Raw genomic sequence first — 26250 nt, forward strand, 5'->3', positions numbered from 1 at the left:
CGGCGGCCGGCGGCGAGCTCGCGGTCGTGCACGTCGTACTTGTAGTAGTAGTAAGTAGTAGTGTCAGTGGTACTCACGGATGCGTGTACTCGTGGAAGCCGGTGTCGGGATGGTCGCGGCGGCCGGCGGCGAGCTCGCGGTCGTGCACGTCGTACTTGTAGTAGTAGTAAGTAGTAGTGTCAGTGGTACTCACGGATGCGTGTACTCGTGGAAGCCGGTGTCGGGATGGTCGCGGCGGCCGGCGGCGAGCTCGCGGTCGTGCACGTCGTACTTGTAGTAGTAGTAAGTAGTAGTGTCAGTGGTACTCACGGATGCGTGTACTCGTGGAAGCCGGTGTCGGGATGGTCGCGGCGGCCGGCGGCGAGCTCGCGGTCGTGCACGTCGTACTTGTAGTAGTAGTAAGTAGTAGTGTCAGTGGTACTCACGGATGCGTGTACTCGTGGAAGCCGGTGTCGGGATGGTCGCGGCGGCCGGCGGCGAGCTCGCGGTCGTGCACGTCGTACTTGTAGTAGTAGTAAGTAGTAGTGTCAGTGGTACTCACGGATGCGTGTACTCGTGGAAGCCGGTGTCGGGATGGTCGTGGCGGCCGGCGGCGAGCTCGCGGTCGTGCACGTCGTACTTGTAGTAGTAGTAAGTAGTAGTGTTAGTGGTACTCACGGATGCGTGTACTCGTGGAAGCCGGTGTCGGGATGGTCGCGGCGGCCGGCGGCGAGCTCGCGGTCGTGCACGTCGTACTTGTAGTAGTAGTAAGTAGTAGTGTCAGTGGTACTCACGGATGCGTGTACTCGTGGAAGCCGGTGTCGGGATGGTCGCGGCGGCCGGCGGCGAGCTCGCGGTCGTGCACGTCGTACTTGTAGTAGTAGTAAGTAGTAGTGTCAGTGGTACTCACGGATGCGTGTACTCGTGGAAGCCGGTGTCGGGATGGTCGCGGCGGCCGGCGGCGAGCTCGCGGTCGTGCACGTCGTACTTGTAGTAGTAGTAAGTAGTAGTGTTAGTGGTACTCACGGATGCGTGTACTCGTGGAAGCCGGTGTCGGGATGGTCGCGGCGGCCGGCGGCGAGCTCGCGGTCGTGCACGTCGTACTTGCCGCCGCGGTTGCGCCGCGCCACGCACACCAGCACCAGCACCAGCAGCAGGAAGGCCAGCGCCAGCATCACGCCGATGAACCAGCCGGCCTGCGCCGACTTGTTGTCCAGCATTATGATCGGACCGTCTAAGGACAAACAATCTTATGTTTCACTTCGTTACGAATGTCGTTACACCGCGTCTTGCGTTGTGCCGCGCGGCTCAAGGCATGCTAAAACGTCAAATCTTAAACACAATGTTTGACGACCGGTTTAGCCTAGTGGGTAGTGACCCTGCCTACTAAGCTGATGGTCCCGGGTTCAAATCATTTATTCGTGTGATGAGCATGGGTGTTTTCTATGTGTTTAAGTATTTATAAATATTTATATATTATATATATCGTTTTCGAAGTACCTTCAACACAAGCCTTATTGAGCTTCCTGTGGGAGTTAGTCAATTTGTGTAATAATGTCCTATAATATTTATTTATTTATTTAATCTAGACATAAATAAGTAAAATTAATTCGGCGTCCCTTTTTCCAAAATTTTATTTAAGAAAGTTTAGTTAAGTTCAGCCTTAATGGTACTGAGATCCGTATAAACTTTTCTAAGTGTGATTCGTTCATAGTAAACTCACCATTAGTGGTGTCGACTTGTTTGATCTCGCTGTCGGTAAAGTAGTCGCCGTCGTAGGCGGTGACCTTCACGTCGTATACCCTGTTGGGCTCCAGCCCCTTGAGGATAACGTAGTCGTCGTCCATCTCCATCGGCCACTGCTCCCACTGTGGATGATCTTTCAATCTGTAGGAGGCCTGAAAGGGAATGTATATTCCTATAGTATAATGACGACATAAGAGAATAAATATAATTATTCGTAAATACAAACAAAATAATATTCTCTTCTCAGCATGATACTGGCGACTTCTAGAGTTAATTTTTGACGGACATACATTATGAAGTAGACAGGCAATATGGAGTGACCGGCTAGTAACAGTATAATATCTAAATGCGATCGTATGACGCTGTCGTTCGAATTAGGGTCAGTCGCACTAAACAGTCTGTCAGCGTTATAACATTCGTTAAATTATGTCGTTTTCAAAATGTCATGAGTCAACGCTGGGAGGCGGCGATCAGTGTTTTAATCGTGGTCGCAACTGGGCCTCAGTGTTATGCCTAGTCGGGCATGGGGTACCTGGAAGTGCGTGCCGGGGTGGCCCTCCAGCTCGGGCTGCCAGCGCACGAGCACGTGCACGGCGGGCGACTGGTTGTGCTGCGCGAGCGGCTCGGGCGGCGGCGGCACCACGTGCGCCTCGAAGCGCGGCGCGTCGGGCACGGCCACCAGGTCGGAGCGCGTGGCCTGCTCCACGAAGTAGCCCTTGCCCTCGCCGGCCTTCGTCATGGCGCGCAGCTCGATGCGATACTTCGTGTCCGGCTGCAGCCCGGCCAGCTTGGCGCGGTCGAACTTGCTGTCGATCACGTTCTTGCGCTCCACCCACGGCTCCACCTGATCCAAAAAAAATTATGATATGGGTGTTTCCGGTGAACTTCAGAAAACTAGTAGTTCGTCCCCAACTGTGATCTCCCGATTTGCCAAAATCAATTGACCAGACAACGGTCCACCTATCCTACCTATGTACCTACGGTATGGCCACGTACGGATATACCCTACTACAAACGAGTTGACCATTATAGCAAGACCCCTCATCAAATCGCTTTTAAGCCTTCTAGCTCCATCATTCTTTGATAGATCCTGCTCATGCTAGAACTTAATAGCCTTATCTACCTTTACACCTAATTAATAAATAAAGAAGTATGTTTCATGTTTAATCTAAGAACTTCGCTTCGCTTGGCACACTCGTTCGATAAACGGACTTAAAATAGTACATTACGATACAAGTGCGAAAAATAGGAAATTCGAAACGAGTGGCGATAAATTAAAACACGACCGAAGGGAGTGTTTTAAATCGACACGAGTTGCGAATTACCTATTCGCACATGTATCGTACAACGTTTTACAGTACATATGGCCCTTTAAATGTTCGACACAGTAACGTAATATGCTACTTCTCGCACTAGTGCTATAAAGTAGCCCCATATGTACTGTAAACCTAATTTTCTTACTTCATCCGAATAGGCATGTTAAAACCTTCTATTTCTCATAAGCTATAACTTATATGATACAAAAATGTATCCACAACGTTAACATTTGTAATGTTCAGAGAGCCGAACGTTTTAGACCCACCTGCGTGCCAACAGTCTTGGCGTAGTAGACCTTGTAGCCAGTGAGCACGCCGTTCTCCTCCATGGGCTTGTCCCAGGTGAGCAGCATGGCGGAGGAGCCGATGGGGTAGGCGTTGAAGGAGCGGACCGGGCCGGGCTTGCCCTCGGGCGTGACGAAGCTGAGCGTGTCGCTGGGCGGGCCGTTGTCGAAGCCGTTGTACACCATGATGCGGACGTTGTTCTTCTTGTGCGGCTTGAGGATGTTGATCATGACCTTGGTGGCGTCCGATTGGGCCTTGACCTTTAAATGATAAACAGTTTAAATATTTTTTTTTAATGTACATTTTACTCCATAAATGAACAGATAAGTCAATTACTGTCACTCATGAATACCATACAAGGTGTAATAAAAATAGTGGCGATCCGTTAGAAAGGCATATTCGGTACCGCGTTCTGATTGAGAATAAGTAGAAGAAAAAAAACTATGGGGCAAGTCATGCAAGTCGGCCAAGCCCTCCATGGTTTGGTCGACTTGCACGACTTGACAAATGCCAAAACTGTTTTGCGTCAAAAAAAAATTTATTTACATATGCAAGTACAGAAAATAGGAAATTCGCAACGAGTGGTGATTTTAAATCGACACGAGTTGCGAATTACCTATTTCCACGTGTATCGTACAACGTTTTACAGTACATATGGCTGTTTAAAGTTTCAACATATGAACGGAAAGTGCTCATTCCTGCACGCGTGCGGGAATGTAGCACCATATGTACTGTAAAAAATCTACTACTTTTTCCTAATCAGAACACGATACCGCATATGCCCTTAAACGGATGTCCACTATTTTTGTTCCATTCTGTATAGGGGTTGTAAGTGCGACGCTGGCCTCTTGTCTTAAAGGCGCGTACACGGATGAGAGTTGTGTTTTGACATGAAAACAAATGATCGAGTATGAATGTTAGGTACCTCGCGCACTTGGTCCTCCTCGCCGTCGGTCCAGGTCTGGATGCGGTACCCGTTGAAGTGGCCGCGCACGGAGTCGGGCGGCACGGGGTTCCAGCTGAGCAGCGCCTCGTTGCCGGAGATCACCTCCACGAGCGTGAAGTTGGTGGGCGCCAGCAGCGGCTTGTCCTCGCCCGACCAGCCGATCACCTCCACGGGCGCCACGTTCGACGCTCCCTTCGAGTTCCACGCGACGACCTGGGGAAGATCATGTTTAATTAAGTTATGAATCTAGTTGTGCCACTTGTGCCCTCAAACGTATTGAAATCATTATTCATTTAATCCATTGCTTTATCATGTTCATCAGTACACTAAGATCTTATTTTTTAGACTTAGTAGGTACATGATACCTTGTTAGGACATACAATATGGGGCATGTTACTTAATCCTAAACATAATAACTAAATACTCGTAAATAAAATTACAATAATAAAATTATCATGCAACACTAGGTTTAAACTAAACTTAAACATAAGAGCATCATAAATTTGCTTCGGTGTCTATCCTTCTTTATGCAGGTATTTAATCACAGCACGCTGCTCTAATTTCTCCATTTTCACGATATCTACCGATACGTAACTTTAAATATGCCGTAAAATTGCTTTTAAATATAGACGACAATTGAAATTTCGCGGGAAGACAGTTGAATAATGACAGTTCAAAATGGCGGCAGAAAAAAGAAAACAGTTTTTTTTTAATTAGCCAGGCCGCGAATTTTTCAATCAACCCTCGTAGGCTATAACTGTTTTAAAAAGGTGAAAACTGTGTCATTTTTTACTAAGTAAAAAATAATGATCGTTAATATCGATAAATAAACATTCATATAAAGTTACTATTATCATGCATATATACGCAATATGTCAGTAGGTATATTACCTTGATCTTATAGGGCACGAAGGTGGGCGTGTTGGGCACGAGCAGCTCGCTCTGGCGCCAGTCCTGCACGGTCTGGTCGGTCCAGCCCTCGCCCGTGTCGTTGCGTTTGAACGACACCTGGTAGTAGAAGCCGGGCCCGTTGTGCTCGATTTGGGGCATTTTCTGTGGGAAACAGTGGTCTGTTAGATGATGAATGGACACTAAGATTAAATTAAACTCCTGAACTCTCAAAGTTTAAAATTTACCAGCCAAAACGAAAGTGATCAAAAGTCGAATTTTGGTTTTCTTTACCGATTTGCATCGCGCCCGTGGTTAATAATAGATGCCATTTAAGGTGGTTCGATTTTCATACAAAAAACAATCGCTATTTATTAATTAATTACACAATATTATTACATAAATAGTTGCGCATCTATCTACTTTCGAATATTCATTTGCGCTAAATTAATAGAAAAACTTTGTTTCATACAGAAATCATGCAATAATCAACGTTATATTTTTATAAATTTTACTCATGTGTGTGTGACAAATGTCGTGTACAAATACATTGCGACGTTGCCACTCCATGCTTCGGACGGCCATCGGCGCGACGTTGCGATGTTTGACGCGTTTTTAGCTGACTCTGTCGACACTGACACTCAGTGTGACCAGGCGTACGATAATTATCGTACATGTACGATAATTTGGGCCCCGGTATGACATAATGTTCCAAAGAGCATTATCGTACACTAAAGTACTATAATTTCAGCCCTTGGATGATGCCACCTTAAAAGTCTAGTAATTTGAAGCGAAATATGACACTTTCTCTCAGAAATAGGCTAAAATTAGTATATTTTGGGTGTTCGGCTCCTTGGTGTAAGTTTGAAGTTTAAAATGTCTCAATTTCCTGTATACCGTTTGAGTCTATCCCAAAAATACACAAACATAAACAGATTTTTTGCGCAATTTAGACGAAAATTGTCTTTTTTTATTATTAATTGGAAATTTAAGCTTATTTTGCTAGACATTTTTAGGGGCTGCCTTTTTGATTGGCCTACGATATTTTTTTCAACGGTACAATAATATTGACACTCAAGTACGATAATTCTCTTCCGCTCGCCTGGCAACACTGCTGAAACTTGACAGGACCTGGGGGCCTACCGCGAAAACCTAAATTCGCAAATTGCGGGAATCTTTCTCTTTTACTCTCACTAAGACGTAATTAGAGTGACAGAGAAAAATGCCCGAAATTGACGAGTTTCGATTTTCCCGGTAGCCGCCCTGGTGCTTGACGTACTTGATAGAAAACAACGCTGCCGCATGTTCTGAATTGTGATTTTATGTGTTTTTGGATTGAAAATGATAGCGACGTCTAAATCAAGTTACAAAAATCATCGATATTCTGGTCCGCGAAAAACCAGGAAAAGTGTAACTGTAATTGGAGTCTACAAAAATGACCAATTCATAGAAAATATGACCTAGAAACTAGTTCATTTTTATAAAACTCAATTTTGCCCGAGATTGTACTTAGGCGAATACCTAAGGGAGCTAAGTGTATTGATCTTGAATAATTAGTTGGCTAATATATGACTCCAACATGATATGGACATTTACATCATAACTATTATACCTAATTGGTTACTAAGTTCTGTTACTCGATTTCTTTCTTTCTTCCTAGCGTTGTCCCAGCATATTGCCACGGCTGAATGGAGCCTGGGGTCCGCTTTGACAACTAATCCCAAGATTTGGCGTAGGCACTAGTTTTTACGAAAGCCACTGCCATCTGACCTTCCAACCCAGAGGGTAAAACTAAGCCTTGTTGGGATTAGTCCAGTTTCCTCACGATGTTTTCCTTCACCGAAAAGCGACTGGTAAATATCAAATGATATCTGTTCTGAAGTTCTGTTACTCGATTTGCAACCTCTTTATTCCCGTTAAAACAAATGCTACCGAAAAAATAAAAAATGGCATAATGTGGTGGATTTGTGAGCTATAATTATATACCACACATAACGCTTATCTCGTCGTATCTATAATGAATTGGGGCCTAAAAGAGAATCGTATTCCAATTTTTTGAAACGCTTGTATTACTTTCTATATTAACTAAAAGTTGCCTTAAAATTCAGCTTTTATACTAAAAACGGCTTTAAATATGTTAAATTAACAAAATATATTTTGACAGATGCTTTCGCGCCCAAAACGCTCTTTGAAAATTGTGTGACGTCACAGTTTATGGTTTGACACATAACTACATACACACGTAGAAGATACGAACTGTCAACTGATATTTGTCATTTGTTGTTAATCGCCTAACTGTCAACAGTGTCAATCCGAGAGTTGTGACGTCATCAGAATCTTCAATGACGTTTCGAGTTTGGTCACGTGACGTGTGCCAAAAGATATTTTAAATTCAATATTTACAAAAATATGGTCATTACAGGTCCCCTAAAAGTAGTTTAACGTGTTCTTATAATCCAAAAGAATTTATTGGGATACAATTATGCCCTAAGATTTGTAGATGGAAACAACCCACGTTGTGCGTTGTGCGTTGCACAAATGTGGGCACCCGCCAAACATGATTTTGGGTGTGTCATACTCAGGGCTAACACAGATTCATTTCTGTGAAAAAGGTGTGAAAACCGGAAACTGGAAACCGTTCTCGAACCAATAGTGAAGCCCTTAAGCCACACCCTATTGCAAAACCAGCCATGGATCTTTGAACAAGACTCAGCTCCTGCACATAAGGCAAAAACAACTCAAGCCTGGTTTCGAAGGAACAAAATTGACTTTATTGCCCACGAAGACTGGCCGTCCTCCAGCCCGGACCTTAACCCCCTGGATTATGCCATATAGCAGGTTATTGAGGGGAAAGCCTGTGCTAAACCCCACACAAATCTTAACTCCCTCAAGCGGGCCATAGTTAAGACAGTGACGGAATTAGACATGACAATCGTGCGTGCCGCTATTGATGACTGGCCTCGTCGTTTCAGGGCCTGTGTCAAAGCCAGAGGAGGCGATTTTGAATGATATTGTCATATGTGATTCCTGATTTTGTGTACTTCATTTTACTTATTATTTTATAATATATACTTTATTAAACTTTCGTTGGTATATTTTATGTAGATAAAGATTATTGCAGTAACAGAATTTAATAACCAACTAGGTAGAAAACTATGCAATACATAAACACATAAATTGGATATGATGTGATCCGTTGAATGAAATTGACAATAAATAAAATAAATAAATAATTTTCTATCCCTAGGCATTGTGTGAAACTTCTAGTTGTGTCAAAATATCGGGAAATCAATAATATAAACAAACATGGTAAATATCTCATTTCTTTTTATAATGGTTATAAAAAGAAGGCCATGCAATTTTGTAACTCACTGTAATTTAATTAAATGTATCGTAAAGAAAGGTTTTAATTCTACTGTAAAATAGTACCTACTTTTTTAAAGGCTGGGCAGTAAGGGAAAACAGCGTTTTTTTTTTGAAAAAAATACCGGAAAATCTTACAAATTTGGACTTTCTTAGGTTCATTCTACTTAGAATCTTCTCCACCCTAGCATTAAAAAAAGATATCCTAAAATATCCATACCATTACGTCACATTTTAGTGTGAAAGAAATTTCAGGGTAAAACCAAAATTTCAATACAAATTTTCGGGTTTTTATAGCACGAGGATTGATTATGCTAGTGATTCTGAGTTGGAAGAACCCAAAAATATCATGATGTGTGAGAATCAGATTTTTAATATTTTTATGGAAAAACGCTCATATTTCTCATAAAATAATTTATTAATAATAGGTACTTGATAATACTGATAACAAAAAAAAATTAATGAGTCTCGAACCCACATCCTCTTGCATGTATTTCCACGTACATACCGCAACGCTATTGAAGCCTACTCACGCTGTGCCAAATTGTCTACTACAAGGATCCCAGTACGACTGTTTGAATGTGTGAGTGATAGTTAGAAATAGAGTCAAGAAACATTCTGTCGACATTAAGGGGTAGTTTTTGTACAATGAAGTGTTCAATGTTTGTTTTAATAGTTCAATATTTATTTAAAGAGTGCGCTAAACATAATTTACAGTATAGAAATACCAAAGACTACTCCACAAAAAAATTAAAACTCAAAATTTGCAATTGTGGCGCCATCTACTGAGGTTTAAGCTTTGGGTAACCTAGTCGAACCACCTTAATAGAAAAATAATTAGGTCTTAGGGAGTATTATTTGTTTTGAGAAATCGGTTTTAGCTGATGAAGCTGAGCTATAAACACAGTTGTGTTTGAATGTCTCTGGCTATGTTTGTTGGCATACGAACGAGATCCCAGAAATTTTAATCGAAACCATCAATGCAGGTCACCGCCTGAGCAGAAGCGAAACGAGCGATAAGTCTCGTAACTTTTAATGCGAATGCATTCAACAAGACAGTTTCAAAATCTCCTTAATAACCAAATAAAATCCCACTCACCGACCAAAAGATGACCATGTTGTTAGGCGCGCGGCCGCGGCCCTCCACCTTGTCGGGGTTCTTGTAGGGCACGTCGGGCTGCGTGCTGCACACGTCCGAGTGGCCCGAGGGCGCCGACGGGCCGATCTTGTTGTGCGCCACCACGCGGAACGTGTAGTTGGCCCACGGCGTCAGCTCCACGGACCAGGACGTCTCGATGGCGGGCACGTTGTCGTTGGCCGAGTCCCACGTGGCGGGCGTGAACGTGGTGTTGTACTGGATGGAGTAGCGCAGGATGGGCGCGCGGTTGTCGCCCTTGGGCTCCCAGTGCAGGTGCGCCACCTTCTCGCGGCACTCGATGCCGACCAGCACGGGCGGGTTGGGTCGATCTGTCAAATTTACATTTCAGACTTAAATAAAAAATAATAATAAGCCTTTTTATTCCGACTCATTACAGTTTTGATCTAAGGTTAAGTTTAACTTACGTATATTAATTTAGGTATCTTAAAATATATCTAAACACTATTTATTTATTTTTATTTGAATGAGCGGTCCTCGAGAGTAAAGGCCTCTCCCAGTTTGCGCCAATTCTCTCTATCTTGAGCCGTGGCGTGCCAGTTGCTCGGGACATGCTTCGATATATCCTCTATCCATCTAGTGTGTGGGCGTCCTTGGCTGCGTTTGCCTGGTGGCCCTTTCCAGAGCGTGGTTCACTTCGTCCACCTAGTATAAGGTAGCCTAGCTATGTGTCCTGCCCATTTCCATTTCATGCTTATGCAATGTTCCAGGGCATTTCAGACTTACTTTTGTGTTATTTTTCTAGTACTCCAGATACATTAGCTTACTCGTTCCTACTAATAATAAAATACAAACGTTTTAACTCTTTGAACGCATATCGTATGCAGCGCGTCATCGTGAGCCTTGCCCAAAAAGAATTAAGAAGACCAAGAGCGCTCACTCCATACAACGGTTTTGTTACCAAAAATATTATTAATTTCGTAGTCTAAGCGTAGGAGTAAAAAATTTATATCCGGTTACTCTAGTTTCAATATTAGCGGAAAATCGTTGAGCATTAGATTTATTGTTTGCCGCGACATCTATTGTCGAGTAGCAGTACTGAGAGTTCCGCTACTTAACGCGAGATGTAGACTACGAAAATAATAATATTTTTGGTAACAAAACCGTTGTATGGAGTGAGCACTCTTGGTCTTTTTAATTCTCTTTGGCCTTGTCGGAATGCACGAAGGTCGGTTGGGCTGTAGCTGCGTTGTTCTTCTTCCTGCTAGACCTATTCCCGTTTACTTGGGGTCGACCTTCCTCGTTCTCAATTTCCATCTAGCACGGTCTTGCACTACGTCTTTATTCAAATGAGCTTCTTTTAGGTATTTTTCAACCGTCGTCCACCAGGTGGTAAGTGGTCTGCCTGATGAGTTGCATTTAGTGATTGGCAGTTTTAGGGCAAGCTTCACCATATGGTCCTCTGGACGCCTTTGGACGTGACCATACCATCTTAAGCGTTTCTCCCTGAGCTTTTCGGCAATAGGGGCAATCTTGAAACTTCCTTTTACATACTGATTCCGGATTTCATCCATTAGCGTAACACCCGCTGACCAGCGTAGCTGTAGCTGCGTTGTTGAAACCACAAAAACAAGGCCTAAAAATTATAGCTTTTTCTTCTTAAATCTGTACTGCTCAAGTCCTGCTTGATAATAAAAGAAATGAGATAGTTGTGGGTTATCATGTGCCTTACCTTGCACGATGAGCGTGGCTTCCGCGCGGGCCTCGTCGATGGGAGTCTTGACGACGCACTGGTACGGGCCCGAGTCCAGCTCGATGGTGTCGGAGATGAGCAGCGAATAGTCGTTAGTCATCTTGAAGCGCGGTTGGCCTTCGAAGTCGATGGTTTGACCCTTGGAAATCACAAATATAAATTAATAAACACAATAATAACCTCAAAACGACAGCGATTAATCATGTACCTAAACAAGAAGTAATAAGGCGGTTTTTTCTTCAGGGCAAGAGTCTTAGAAAAAGTACTCTTTAACAATATGAATATGCACGAGACGATCTCAGTTTAAAAACGAAGGACTATACAATCGTTCACACTGGTAACTGGCAATTCGTATACCTTATTGTACAGACATAAGGAGCATTTATGATCAATTAAGAAGGTTGTAGTTAGTACCTTGAACTCCCAGGTGACGTCGGTGCGCAGGTCGGGGTCGGTGTCCGGCGTGCAGCGGAACGTGGCCTGCGAGCCGGCCGCCACCTCGTAGTCTTCAGGTTCGTTCTTGATGGTGGACCGCTCTGGATTTAAAAATAATGTGTTAAACCGCAAGCAGAAGCACGATATACAATTGTAACGCCGTACGCATGACTGATGACCCTAATATAGACCAGGGATCGGAACCGGTTTTTAACTTCGAAATAATCATATAATTATTTCGATTTATTTTATACTCCAAATGTAGGACTCAGTTGTGTTTTTAGATAAAGACTTCGTATTATTAGATTTTGTCCTTACTTTAGTCGCTCTGGTTCAAACACTGGTTCAGGGAATCTGTCAAACAGTAATTTCGGAGACCGAATCGCCAGCGACTAGGTCACACAACTGGACAGTACAGCCTGTTTATTTTGATATTTCACGGTAGAACTACGCACAAATTGAGTAACGTTAAATATCTCATAGTAAAGATTAATAAATAACTATACTCAAAGAAGCTGCGCTGCGGACCAGGGTTCTGTCATCAGTACTTTCTTACGGCCTTATACTGTGGGGCAACTTTGTAAGAGAACCAAAAGGCCTATCATACAAGAAAATTTAAAATTCATAAAAAAGTATAAGGTCTCACGTTTGACTTCGAGTGTGCCGTATGCAGATTTCTCGCCGAAGCTATTCTGCGCGTAACAGCGGTACACGCCGGCGTCGCTGTACCCTACTCTGCGAATCACCAGGTCGCCCATCGTTGTGATGTTGAAGCTACAAACAGAATGAAATAAGTATTAATACTAAAAAATATTGAGAAACGTCTTATTCCGGCATTGGGAGACTAGTCCTGGGCGGAGTACGACGCCGTGCGAGTTATCAGGCGTTAAAACTTATTTTATACAATTAAGTCTGGGAGTAAATCAAGTTATTTCATCAAATATTTTGATTTGTTTCTTTTTTTTTTTTACAACTAATTACCATTTATATAAATTATAATCTGAAAATAGTTATCATATGCTAAAAGGTGACGAAGCCCGAAGCGAAGTTTTGGAAGCCGGATGTGAACCGGCGTTAGCTACGATCTTACGCCATGAACCCCTAGGCCACTCAACCGTCCAAATTAGCCGCGAATTCGAATCCGGCCTCAACAACTTTAGTATATGACATCTATTTTCAGTAAAACTTATTTTGATGATGTTCTGTCACAACCGACGGCAATAGTTAGCGAGACCCACAGCAACTGGCCTTCAGTGACAGGTTGAATATGTACTGAGAGGTGCACGTTGATTCGATTGTAAAACACTGGGAGACGACAAAACCGTCACGTTAAAGTAAAGCAAACTAGTACACTGAGTACCGCGGTCATATCATTATCTCTGTCACTTTTATTACGACCACGCTTGTATGAATGAATTTGCGGACAGTATGGAATGTGATGGAGTGGACGGCTTCGATTGTTCATCTATTGAATCAAATTTTCCATCCCAACCCATCCCTCAATATTATAGATAATAGATTGATAGATTGTTTTTTTATTATTTTTTCTGTGATTTTGTAATATAATGTAACTACAAGTAATTACGGTTGTGGAAGAGCGGGACGTCTCAACACAGGCTTTGTAAGCCTAAAGAGAGGCCCCAGCAAATGCTTACTATATGTTTGTAAATAGATAATAAAGATAAAGATATTATTAAAGATATTATTAAAACAGCACTCACTTGCCCCCGGTGAGCTCGACGTCGTTGCGCATCCACTTGACGATGGGCCGCGGCGCGCCGAACACTCGGCATCGCATCACCACCTCGGACCCGTCCACTTTAGTCACGTTCTCGGGACCTTCTCTGATCTCCGGCGGGATCGCTGTGGAAAGTGATAATGTCAGTACAGGACAAAAACTCAAGCGATCATTAGGCCGGTTCGGCTAACCATACATGATATAAGAGATTCATTCCACAGCTGTCATGCCACGGAGAGCTATCAAAGAATGCCTGAATTTCCACAGAACGCTTGATCATGGTTAGGTAGCGACGCTTGATGCAACGGTTCTATATCACCTAAGGCTTTACAAATTCCAAATGTCGGTTCCCTGTGTTAATTTAATAGCTTTTACATTCTTAGCAACATTTAGGAGTAAAAGCGATTCTTCACTTCCTTCGCAGGCAATACATAAGGTTATCACAGTTTTAGACGGGGCGGCAGATTGTTTTGTGTGAGCAAATTGGATACATTATCCTGGAAACGTTACGTAATATCACACCACCCCAGTTCCATTACAATCTTTGAAAAACTGTGCATATGTTGTAAAGTTTTACGACGCAGCTATTATCATTAGATGAAGAATAACATATAAAATATGAATATTGATGTGTGGCATATGGGCGGCGAGTCCAGGTGGCGCGCGGTTGTGCTAACGACGAACACACGAGCCATATGGGATACGTTGATGCAAGAATTTTAAGTGTTTCCGAGAGTACAATGTTACGTTTAGGAGAAATTAATCACTATAATATGAATAGTTGTTGTGGCCCTAATATTATTTACCCAATACTTCATAGGTACTATTCGATATCTGATAACTGTAAAATACGAAACTATGGCTCAGTTGTATATATACGTAACTTATAAATAGAAAACAACGCGAAGTCGCGTACATACATATATGTTATGTAATACGATTTTAGTGCGTCCTAATCCCTATTCTTCATATAGCTATATTTTTTTTGGTTTCATTTATCCATTAATAAGAATAAGAATAATTTATTGAGAAAACCTTATTGCTAATGACGTGCCATTATTAATGGACGCAATGTGAGGATTACATAATGTATTATGGATGCTACAAATATAAGAGAGTGTAACGTATACGATATTGTTATCCCTCACCGGGCAAAGATATGCGATCGATCCAGGCTCACTCAGCTGACTCACGGGAGCTCCAGGGAGCTGTGTTTTACACCTTCTGACTCAGCACTTGTTGCGTTATTACATTACCTACGTAATTTACGCAGAACCCATCGAATCACGAGATGATGCAAGATGACGAGGAGCCTAATTTAATCACGTACGAATCCTAGTGTGCGATGCGAAATGCGAGTTGTTTTATTGTATGTGATTTCTTTCATTGAACAGTTTTTTCGTTTCAAATAAATTTTCTCTACATCACCGCACAATAGTGGTTAAGATGATTGCCTCAAAAAACAGTAACAACAAAGCTACGCTTACATAGGCTACGGTGACTGCTTACCATCAGGCGGGCCGTATGCTTGTTTGCCACCGTCGTGGTATAAAAAAAAAAGCTAAAGTTTACCGGATACAAAACTTTAAAGTGTTGTGGGGAAAAATATCGTCTAAGATTAAATGCCAATCTTGCAATTCTATATTTGTTCGCTCTAACTGCCACTTGGCAGTCTGTTTTTCGATTTATCTGACCTATAACGAGGTCAGCATATGCACGCGCTAAGAAAACACACCGTAGGCGCAAGTATCCATATCCTCGCATTCAGGAGAGTGAGGTGTGGGCGTGTGAAGCGAGGAAGCGGCCAATAGACAACAGACGGTGGACGTAGACGCTTCCGAGCTAGGGGACAGAATTGTTAGCTTTTTTTAGATGTGTAGTCCTTAATTGCTTACTACCTCCCTGGCAAAACCGTGTCAGTACTAAAAGGTGCGAAACTCAAAAGTTCACGGGAGGCGCCTATTACATTCTTCAAATTTACCGTGTTTTATTGACAAAATTGGTGTGCCACACTATATTTCGGTACGTAATAATATGGGTAGAACCGTGCATATCAGTGCAGGTTAAGCATAAACCTCCACGTTCTTGGTATCGTAGTTTCCTCAAGATGGCAGTATAACCAAGACTGATACAGCCACCATACCCACTAAAAGACTATCAAATCCACTTTTATTTCATAACTATTACGGCGGAATCTGAACAAATGACGTTACCCATTTTCGGCGCTCATAAGCGTTTTATTGCGGGAAGCAGCCCAGTTATGGAACTATATTCAGCTTTACTGCCTGACTGCGGGTCAATGAGGGCCGACCTCGTAAACAATCCGTGACGAGAGCTCAATGAAAAAATAGCTGCTGAAAACTAAGCCTATATCGATCACAATATAAGCCCAGTAGAAGCTTACGCAAGTATATGAGGGTTATAAATGTAGTGACAGATTTGAAAGCGAGGTTTGATTGTCAACAATATGCCTGAGTCTGAGCCCCACGGAAGTTTGGAAATTAAAGCAGCGAATGCTTTTTAAACATACAGTACTGTTGATTTTGTAGCCGCAATTAGTGCCCCCACTTCTCGCCTTTTAAGCTTTCATTAAGAGAATAGGAGTTTATTTTCTTTTTATTTGAATGAAGTAAGTTACATAGTAGCTACGTCTCCATGCTTGCATGCAATGCAGTCTGAAGTAACCACACACGCGAAAGCCTAGGACATAAGATATAACAACAGGTAGATTAGCACTCCGCGGTCGTTGAACTCGTGACCTAACGTAGTTCACTTCTCGCTGTTTAGCTAACAAGGGAAGGATTACTCGAAATGCAAAATTATATTTCCGGTACACCTGAAATAGTGAAAGATAGACTTACAAAGATTTCATCTAGAATTATAAGTATTTGTTGCTCAGTAACACGCTTTATTTGGAATCATTCCAAAAACGGGGTTCTTCCAGAAAAAAAATCCAGTGTCAACATTAGTTAAACAGAATAATTAGTCAGTAGTCAATGACTGACGACCTGTAGGCAATTAACATATTTCCAGAACTGCCGGTAGTTCTAAAATAAACTAAAATACGAATAATTTGATTAAATAATCGTATGGCGAAGAGGCACATAACCTCCTAAGACCCTGAGTACAAATTTTTGCACATATTCCGAAAATCTATTTTGAACTTTTATTATATAACTAAGGGTTCCAAATTCAAAAAACAAATTATTGGTTCTGGGTCTCAGGAGGATAAGGAAATGCCATACATACCTATACATTTAACTTCAATAAATACAAGGAAAAAGGATTAATGCAATAACATAACTATTTATCCTTAAAAGACCGCTATCATATACAATTAGTAATTATATAATAGAGCGGTAAACCACATTTTTCCCTACGATTAGGACCTAACGGTGAGTCATGACGCCCCGCGCGGATCAAGGGATTAAAGTCCCAAATTGCTTGCTCATGTCAGCGCTTTTATGGTATAGAAAAAAGGGCTATTATAGCTTGATTTTTACTGGGAGCTGTAAGCTCGGGTCAATCCACCCTTGCACAATCTCCCCACGGGCGCACCCGCGCATTCTTTTCACCCCAGAATCGGAATCGTCAAACTATAAAAGGGCATATGCAATAAAGCTTTCTACCACACGTCTGTCTGTTTGGATATACTGGTAGACGGCACAGGTAGCGGCGCAATCGCATCAACACGCGATGGTAGCTGACAGCTGCAACTTTTTTGTTCCTTAAAGGTGTCGAAAAGGAGATTGATGGGGTGCGTTTGTGTGTGATTTGTTTTACGGACGGAATCTAGAGATATGACCGCGATCTGCTTAATTTAATAATGTGCCTAAAATATAGGGAGCCCAGTTTACAAATACGTGATAAAATAAAATTGATATTCGGTTCGGATTGTAGGTAAATACCTACCATACAAATGTATTGCGGGGTAAATATGATATACTGTCACTATCACACATATCTGACCATTTACCGATACTAAATACCTACCTTATGACACGACCTTTTTTCTGTTACCTTCCGTGATTATTTCTCACTCGATGGTCTCATCGGAAGATCAGCGCTGGAAGGCGCCAGCAACATGCTGAGATGAGGCCATTTCGTGACACTGTGTTCTCTATTACGTATGTCTATTTACTGTTTGTGTGTTTATGAATAAAACAAATTCTATTCTATTACTTTTAATCTTAACAATTATATTTTAGATCACAGGACTTCTACCACTTCTTCTACGTGTTCTTAAACAAAAACACGGCTGCGCTATAGTGCAATACCTGTACAGAGATGTATTCTAAAAATACCGCATAAACGAAGAGAGTACTCAAATATAATATGCAGGCTCTTAGCTTCCTTAGCATTTAACGACACAAACAGCCTCCCCCGTTTAGCGGGTGTATGAATACGTAAAGTGCAGTAAACAAGCGCGAATTGCAGGCGGCTGCTCGGGGATTGTGTGCAAACATTCCACCCCCGGCGGTTCCGATTCCGTTTAAATTCCGAGCCGTCTGAGCAGTATACAAGATATTTATAGATTTGACTGATTAAACTAGAATCTGTGATAAATTACATTTGTGAGAATTTATTGCTGACTGTATTTTATAAGCTTTTAGTTAACTTGCAATGTATGTATGTTCGGCTCAAATCTTGCAAGCTAACTTAGACCCACTATCTATTATTCGAATGAGCTAAAACTTCACAATCTTCACATACATATGTAAGTTGGATGATGTAATATTGGTACAGTCACGTCTGAAAATATATATACGGACAAAGTGCCAAAAATATGCATACACTACCTTAATATATGGGAAATAAGCTACAATACATATTTTTGGCACTTTGCCCGTATCGATATTTTCAGACGTGAATGTACCATCAAGCTTATTTATTTATTATTTATTACTAGAAAACTTCTTATCTGACGAAGGACACCGGAGGTGGCTATAGGCTCTGTCATAAAACAACGCAACCTGATTGTGTTTGAGTTTCTTAGAATTGTCTTAAAGTGTTGAAAGAAAAGTACAATCAGCGATAAACGCATGTATCAAGAATGAAATTTTTAACAAAAACTTTTCTTGCATAATAGTTACTTAAACAGTCATTAAGGCGTTACTAAATAACCGAAACTCGTTGTCATGGCCCCTTTACAGTCCCTTCTTAAAAGTACTTTATCTTGTAATATTCTCTCCACGTTAAAGTTTACATTTCAGAAAGCACGCAGAAAGCTGATATCGCGGCTTAAACTTCTTTGTTGATAAAGTACAAACGTCTCAATACCGAACGCAGAGCTATATCTACACGGCACAAACAAGTTCTCCGTTACTTCCAGTCTTATCGCTATGATAGTAAATTTGTCATAATAAATTTAGAGTGACAGCCGTATTCTAGCCCGTTCATTTGTTTTCTCATAAAACTCTGGAATTGTGAATGACAACATGAATGATCCAATTTGTGCGGCCGGGACGTTTTCGGTACGAGTACAGGAGCGGAATAGACTTCCGGGATCGCATTTAAGACTGAATTGGACTCTTGTTGGTTTCAATGGAAATATTTATATTATTATCACAAATAACATAGTTAAAAAGTAAAATTTCGTGTTAAATAATGATATACACCTAATAGTATATTTTATATTGGTTATTTATTATGTATTTCATTTCAAGTTTGGCAAGTCTCCCAAAACGTCATCATCATCAAATCATTTTAGAAAACAAAGCCAAGCGAAGAGATACGATCTTTGCCTATTTTCAGATGCAGCTTGCAATATGCATGTCAAAGAGACATACTTACGTCACCATGAATATCCACGATACAGAATCGATTGCCGAAGCGCATAACCTTAAGTGGAGTACCGTATCTTACACCTAACTAAGCAGTACGTCCATAACACTAAAAGACATAATGTGGAGATTTTTTATCATCCGCTTAGCATAACGGCATAAAACACTTGAGCGCATTACACGCATATACAATAAAATAAAGTCATCTGCTTTTTTTTCAAGATAAAAGGAGACTTGTAGATGTATGTCGAAACATATACTCCTATATCGCTCTCAAAGGTGTAAGCTCTTCGGTCTATCTATCAGGAACATAAAAATACGCATGGTACTCACATTGGACATTAATGTAGACATCCTTGTACACGTAGCCGATGGAGTTGGTAGCGTTGCAGCCGTAGTTGCCGGTGTCCTTCTTGGTAAGGCCCGTGATGGTGATGGAGTCGGCAGCGACCGTGCGGCGCGGGTTTGGCGGCGCGCGCTCTATGGGCTCGCCGTTGTACACCCACTTGATCTGCGGATCGGGGGATCCGTCGGCCTTGCATCTGATCACGGCGGTTTCGTTCTCGGCCAGGTTTAGGGATTCCGGGGCTACGGTAAAGTATGGGGCGGCTGTGGAAAGGAAAAAAATGTTAGAAACTATTATTTTGTGAAAAGGTGCCGTTATTGCATCCATAAGAAGACCGGGTTCAGCTTGGATAGCAGTCATAACATAAGGATGTTAATTTGGGGAAAGCGGTTTTTTTCATACTTTTTAACAGGTTTGCCAAGAGAGTTAGAGGTTCTAATGCCATTTGTTTTAACAAACGAAATCGTCATCCACATTAGACAATTAACATATCAAAAAATAATCCTACATTGAAACGTTAGTCAACAGTGTTAACTAATTAAAGTTCAAAATAAGTTTAATTTAAACTTTCTCGTGTCTAATCAATCTAATCATGCTGGGAACCTAAAGTACGATAACCTTGTGTTTCGGGGCAAAATGATGTCAAACACGAAAAGGGCACGTTTCAGACGGCTATTTAAATATTTGTACACAAAGGGGAGGACTAGCATCAAATGTATAATTCTAATAAATTTAATGCGGGACAAGTAAATAAATTAAATTACAAAAACCTTACAGTTCAATGCCGAGGATAGACTTTGAAGTAATGTAATATTCTAGTACCTAACCTAATACATAACAGTAATATTACCAGTAACCACACCAACAAAATAGCATCCGAAATATCAGTATCTTGTCCATTCACATTCGATATTCGATACTCATATAAAACGCCTCGTTATTATCCTGTGCCTTCGATAGTGTCGTGCTAGATTTCCATATTGTTATTTTAGAAAACGGCGGTAATGGCTACCGTGAAATGGGATGGTTATTGGGGCTCGTCGCCGGCGGAAGGGCGCTTACGGAAAAACGGATAAGGGGATACCTGGGGTCTTATTCTGTTTTTTTTTTACTGTGAGAACCAGAGTAAGCACGTTATTTGACTACCCATAATTATTACGGAGTCCGAGGTCTTAGTTTCACTGGTTTGCCTAAAAGTACGACTAGCTTGAGCTTTCGCAGTAAGAGCTCACGGTCTGCATGGTATACAGAGGGGTATGTAACGTGTATATCGTATTTGTCTGAGCCACATACTCAATTACTTACGTGAGACTACGTCCGGGGTGAGACGATTGTATTGCGGTATTGATTTGTTTTAAATGACGTTTGTTTACTTAGCGCATTAACATAGAAATTGATTGAGTATATCAATTGATTATTCTAACTAGAATGTCAAGGGCTATAGCTTTCATATTGATCGGAATATCTAATTCCATATTTTTATGGTACCTTAGATTAGGTGCATTTTTCCCCGTTAAGTTTATGGTACCTTAGATTAGATGAGATAAATAGGTAGTTACATTCATTGCAATCATATGCATTCGCAAAGGCGAGTCCACTGCCAGTCAAGCAAGGAATGAAATAATGTCATCGAGTTCTACGGGGTCTCCGTGAGACAGATTTGGAAATTTTGTAAGAAAAAGCTAATAAATCAGTAAATAAAATACTGGCCAACGAAACGCTATATCATCGTTAATAAGCCCGAATGGATTTACGTCTGCAATATAGGGCAAGTATGCGTTGGGCCGAGTTGGCTTAGCAATGTTGGCAGAGCAGTTACTGGCGCGTGACGCGGCAATCTACTGGGCGAGGCGCGGGCTCAAAAGGAATTAAGAGCTTTCCATTCATCGCGGCTTTTACAATGATTTAACTGAGAAAAATGGCTGTACTGGAACAAAACAGTTTCTTTGGCCCTTGGTCTTATTGATTTGAAAGTCGAAATTTTTGTTACATATCGAGATTTCAGAAGTTGCTTAATAAGGTATTCAATACGATATCGTGACCTGTCGAGAAAGGCTAGCCGGTAGTTGGTGTCAAGAAAATGTAAAAAAAAAACGGCCTCGAAAATCCAGATTGTTTTGAACTATTTGTTTGTAAACGAAGTGCAAAGACTAGTAAAGGAGGTTTGGACATATCACGGTCACAAATAATCATGATAATTATATATCTTTAGGGTCGGTGCAGCAATCATCATTTACTTTCTAATCATACCTATCGTCTCTAACTCACTCCATCTTTCCTGGGCTACCTGATCTCCTACCCACTTTATAGACACATATTATAGTTTGTTTACTATCCGTGAGAATAGACGCATGCGATACAGGGTGTCGATGGTATCGTCCCTTTCTAAAACGGGCACTTTGCGTGCGTGACGCACACGCACACGCACAACGCATTGCTCGCGTGACAAGGCTAATCCGTTTGATTGAAAGCTATTTCTTCTATGATTGTGAGATAATTTAGAGTTACAGTAGTATGTGGATAAGAACTAGGGTGACCAGATGTCCAGTATTTTACGGGTTGTCCCGTATTTCAGGCATGAATTTTTCGTTATTCCGTAATTTGGCGAAACCAATACGGGACAGTACCTTATCCCGTAATTTTATGATTCAATAGCATTTAATGATGAAAATAACTATTCGAACAATATTTATTTTCTCGCACACAGTAGTGAACACTAATATTTATTATTGTTTTAAGGGTAATTCATTGGGAATGTCAGAATTTGTATGTATGTATAATATATTTACTTAGTTGATAAATTCACATTTTCTTATCCAAATATGTAATTATAAATTATTGATTTATGATTGTTTTAAGGGTAATTCATAAAGAAAATCGAATTTAGTATAGGTTATTTAGTTGATTATTTCACATTTTCCGTCCTATATACTATAAAAATTGTCGTGTTTTTAAATATTCAACATTGTTTTCTAAAGTGGATCATTAACAAATTTTATTTTTATTAAGAAGTTTAGCATATGTGTAGGATGATTGATGATGCCAAATTTTTGCAATAAAAAAAAAATGTTGTATTTTAATAAAAAAACGGCCTGTCCCGTATTTTAACCTCGAATCCCGTATTTTCAAAGTAGTTTCCCCGTAAAACCGGAAATCAGATCTGGTCACCCTAATAAGAACGCATTTAAACTCGCTATGACATTTAAAATAGTCCATAAAATATGTTTGCCAAATTTGGCATATTTGTTCCAGGTTTATCTCCTATAAAATTGTAGTGCGGTTATTTTTAATTGAAAATCAGCAAGGCATTTTTAGTGGACCAGCAACTTTTCAAAACAACCGTAAAAATAGCTTTGCCCATGATTGTGCAGTGGAGGACCAAACCATCGACAGACAGCTATAATGAGCACAATATTATGATGTTATGACTATGTCAAATATAGGATGCGGACAATTACATATAACGGAAATGATTCGGAAGTCACGTCTAACCTGGTGACACAGATAGTCGCAAGGTTAGAGGTACTGCAGGAACGATGGCATATAATATAGCCAATGTAGACATCAATACCACATTTTGAATTTGTATGCTAAAAGTCTGTTGCCTAGTCCTATCTTTGGGCCATTATTTAGTTCTGATAGATGTCTTATCGAGTTATCGTACATCATACTCTATAAGAAATACGGTAAGTATATATCTATATTTGATATTTAGAAGCAAGGTACAACGCAATCGTCAAATGCAATGGAAAGGTTGAGGAAATTGAATTCGTCGTCAAAGTAATGCTGTTAAAATTCTATTTCAAAATTCGTTCCCTACTGAAACTTCAAAAGAACATAAATAATAAGACCATAATATCTGACAGAATGTTACAATTAAATTATTTGTAACCCGTGCTTATCAAAATTTTACCGTAATTAAAAAGAAATAAGAACTCCCGAGACTTATTCTACTGTAATGGCTTACAGTCACAGCACACAAGTTTCTAACATTAATGTAATAATGTAATTGACAATTTGATATCATGCAAGGGAAGCCGTTAGAGTGAATTTAAGACTGGGACTGGCACGCTTTGACATTCGATACGGGCACTTATTTACCAAGGGGACGAGGGAAACTTGTAAACAAAATCCTGGGCATTGCGTTTCGTTCGTCTTTAATCTAATCCTAATCTAATTTGAGTTTAATTTTATTGTCAATGCGTTATAGTCGGTAGCAGAAGTAGCTAAACGTAGCGTACTAGGTAACTTTGTATGAGTACCTTGCCTGCTAGCTATTTGTTCTGCTTGAATTTATTTGCCACAAACTAGTACGTTTTCGATCTCCTTAATTTTCATACAACAATTGCATTGACTTGACATATAGTTTTTTCTATTTCGCATTTTAGTGTTTGCAATGTATACACGTGTATAAATACTGCTCTTTGACTTCATACGCTGACTTTTGATTGAACGAGAAGATAATCGAAACAAGTCATACGGTCGTATATAAATATAAGACTGCGCCACCGTGTTTATTTATATAAGCTTTCGTCAGTAGGTACCTATTTTTGCGGATATATCTTAAAATACAGATAACCTCATGACAATATTTTTAAATCGAGATGAAGTTAAACAAGCTTTATCCGTTTTTGACGTAATTAAGTTCAGTAGTTGTTCCTGAGTTATGGAAGTGTTCTATGTATATAAGTATGTATTTATTTATATAATTATTTATATCGTCGCCTAGTACCCATAGTACATTACAAGCTTTGCTTAGTTTGGAGCTAGGTAAGCTAAAGGTAAAGGTAAGGGTGGCGGGTGGCTGTGTAAGATTGTACCTATTTATTGTATTTAAATAAAAATAACCACATGACAATGTTTTTATATCTGGATGAACATATTGCAGCACGGAACCCTAAGAGACGTGACGTAAGTCGTCCTGTATTAGGAAGGGTCACCCATTGCCAATTTGGGTGTCAGTTACCTATGCGGCGCGCGTAAAACGTCTTCCTTATTGAGATCTCAAACACGCCGACTTTGAGCCCTGTGGCTTGAATTACTTCGTTCAGGAGGACAGCGGCAGTTCGTTTCGCCGCAATATTTGATTGTAAATCAAGTTAATAAGAATTTATCGAAAGAATGGACGACGAATGGAAGACACTTCGATTAGAATTAATTTTTCACCAGATTTTGGGTTTTTACAATTGCTTTCCGATTGACTTGAGTTTTACATTGAAAGTATTGAAACCATGATTTTTAGATGACTAAATATATCCCACTATAGCTAATTTAAAAGGTCTGTAGAGACTAGAAAGTTCAACTCAAGTCAAGAAGTCCTCTTTCAGTTAAGTGTGATAAGAGTAAAACTGTAGTTTTGCTTAATTTGTCAGTTACCTACTACTTATATTGGTGAGTTAGACTTATAGAAATAGTCGCATTTTGCAAAGCGGACGGCGAAGTTATGAATCAGTCGCCAACTTGTAAAATTCGGACACAAAATTGTTTTAGACGACGGTACGTGCCCGAGGGCCTGCACTTCAGTTGAAGTGTCGATTGTTACCGTTGCTCGTTGTATAAAAGAAATTTACCTTTGTAGGCAAAAAACGCTAAAAAATTTTGGTGGGGAGAGTTACTTTGACGAGAAAACAGGTCTTACGTGCCACTATAGTTCAAACATACACTATACTGTGATATAGCGAATTCAAAACAGTATTTTGTTTTGAATAATGTAATTCTCAGCATTTAAACAAAGAAGATTGCAAAATCAAAACATTATATGTGCCATTCTCAACCAAAAGGGAACTTATTGTCTGTGGTCACTGCCAGTAAGGCCATATAGCTTTCATTTGAAATCAACCTTATCGACACCCGCCAACCTTTTGGTTGAAAACGTCACATATACTTACTGATTATACGATACGTTTGACACACGCCTTTTAATGTCCTAAAGTGGTGTCGAACAAATTAGTCGGGTCCGTCAGGCCATGACCCAATTCAAGTTCAGGGAGTGGACTGACATGAGGTATCTACTCCAACTGTTCATATTATAAAGACCGATTTGGCCAAAATGGAATGTAGACCTAGTCTGTACTCTGTAGTCAAATATTTATACTATGGACTAAGGAAAAAAGTTGTGCTATTTTTGGTGACACAAGTTGATATTGATACTAAGTCTGAGTTTCGACCAGAGATGTGCGAGGATGCGTAGCGAGGGATGTGTTTGTTAATAACCGCTAGAATCACTTCATTTGTCCTCATTTGTTTTCTTCGCGCAGCGTGCAGTGATTCTATTGGTTCTTAAAAACACATCCCTTCGCTTCGCATCCTCGCACATCTCTGGTAAAATAATAATAATAATAATAAAGCTCGTTATTTCCATGCAAATCGACATATGGTATTTACAAACTAATTAAATTTTAGTGTCTTTTTTTCTTTACATGTATTTCTTTAGGTAAAGGCCTCCTCCATCTGTTTCCATTTTATCCTGTGCTTGAAGCTTCCAGTCTCTACCAGCAATTCTTTGAATTTCATCAATCCAGCGGTCTTTGGGTCTTTTTCCGATAGGGCATGCCCATGCAGCTACCCGTTTTGTCC

At 40.6% G+C, this 26250-nt stretch overlaps 1 protein-coding gene across 3 annotated transcripts in view; it reads right to left on the minus strand.

Annotated features, from left to right (window-relative positions):
- The window catches only part of LOC133519268 (neuroglian), a 53621-nt gene that overhangs the window by 9151 nt on the left and 18220 nt on the right, over nucleotides 1-26250 (minus strand). For all 3 annotated transcript variants that reach the window (XM_061853279.1, XM_061853277.1, XM_061853278.1), the window contains exons 6-17: nucleotides 19662-19937; nucleotides 13529-13670; nucleotides 12454-12581; nucleotides 11787-11908; nucleotides 11352-11511; nucleotides 9623-9990; nucleotides 5164-5325; nucleotides 4252-4485; nucleotides 3308-3586; nucleotides 2258-2569; nucleotides 1703-1877; nucleotides 1006-1213 (exon numbers count right to left, since the gene is read on the minus strand). In XM_061853279.1, the coding sequence (XP_061709263.1) occupies nucleotides 1006-1213; nucleotides 1703-1877; nucleotides 2258-2569; nucleotides 3308-3586; nucleotides 4252-4485; nucleotides 5164-5325; nucleotides 9623-9990; nucleotides 11352-11511; nucleotides 11787-11908; nucleotides 12454-12581; nucleotides 13529-13670; nucleotides 19662-19937 (2566 nt within the window). The remainder of the gene's footprint in view (nucleotides 1-1005; nucleotides 1214-1702; nucleotides 1878-2257; nucleotides 2570-3307; nucleotides 3587-4251; nucleotides 4486-5163; nucleotides 5326-9622; nucleotides 9991-11351; nucleotides 11512-11786; nucleotides 11909-12453; nucleotides 12582-13528; nucleotides 13671-19661; nucleotides 19938-26250) is intronic.

The sequence above is a fragment of the Cydia pomonella genome, chromosome 6, assembly GCF_033807575.1.
Source record: "Cydia pomonella isolate Wapato2018A chromosome 6, ilCydPomo1, whole genome shotgun sequence".
NCBI classification, from domain to species: domain Eukaryota; kingdom Metazoa; phylum Arthropoda; class Insecta; order Lepidoptera; family Tortricidae; genus Cydia; species Cydia pomonella.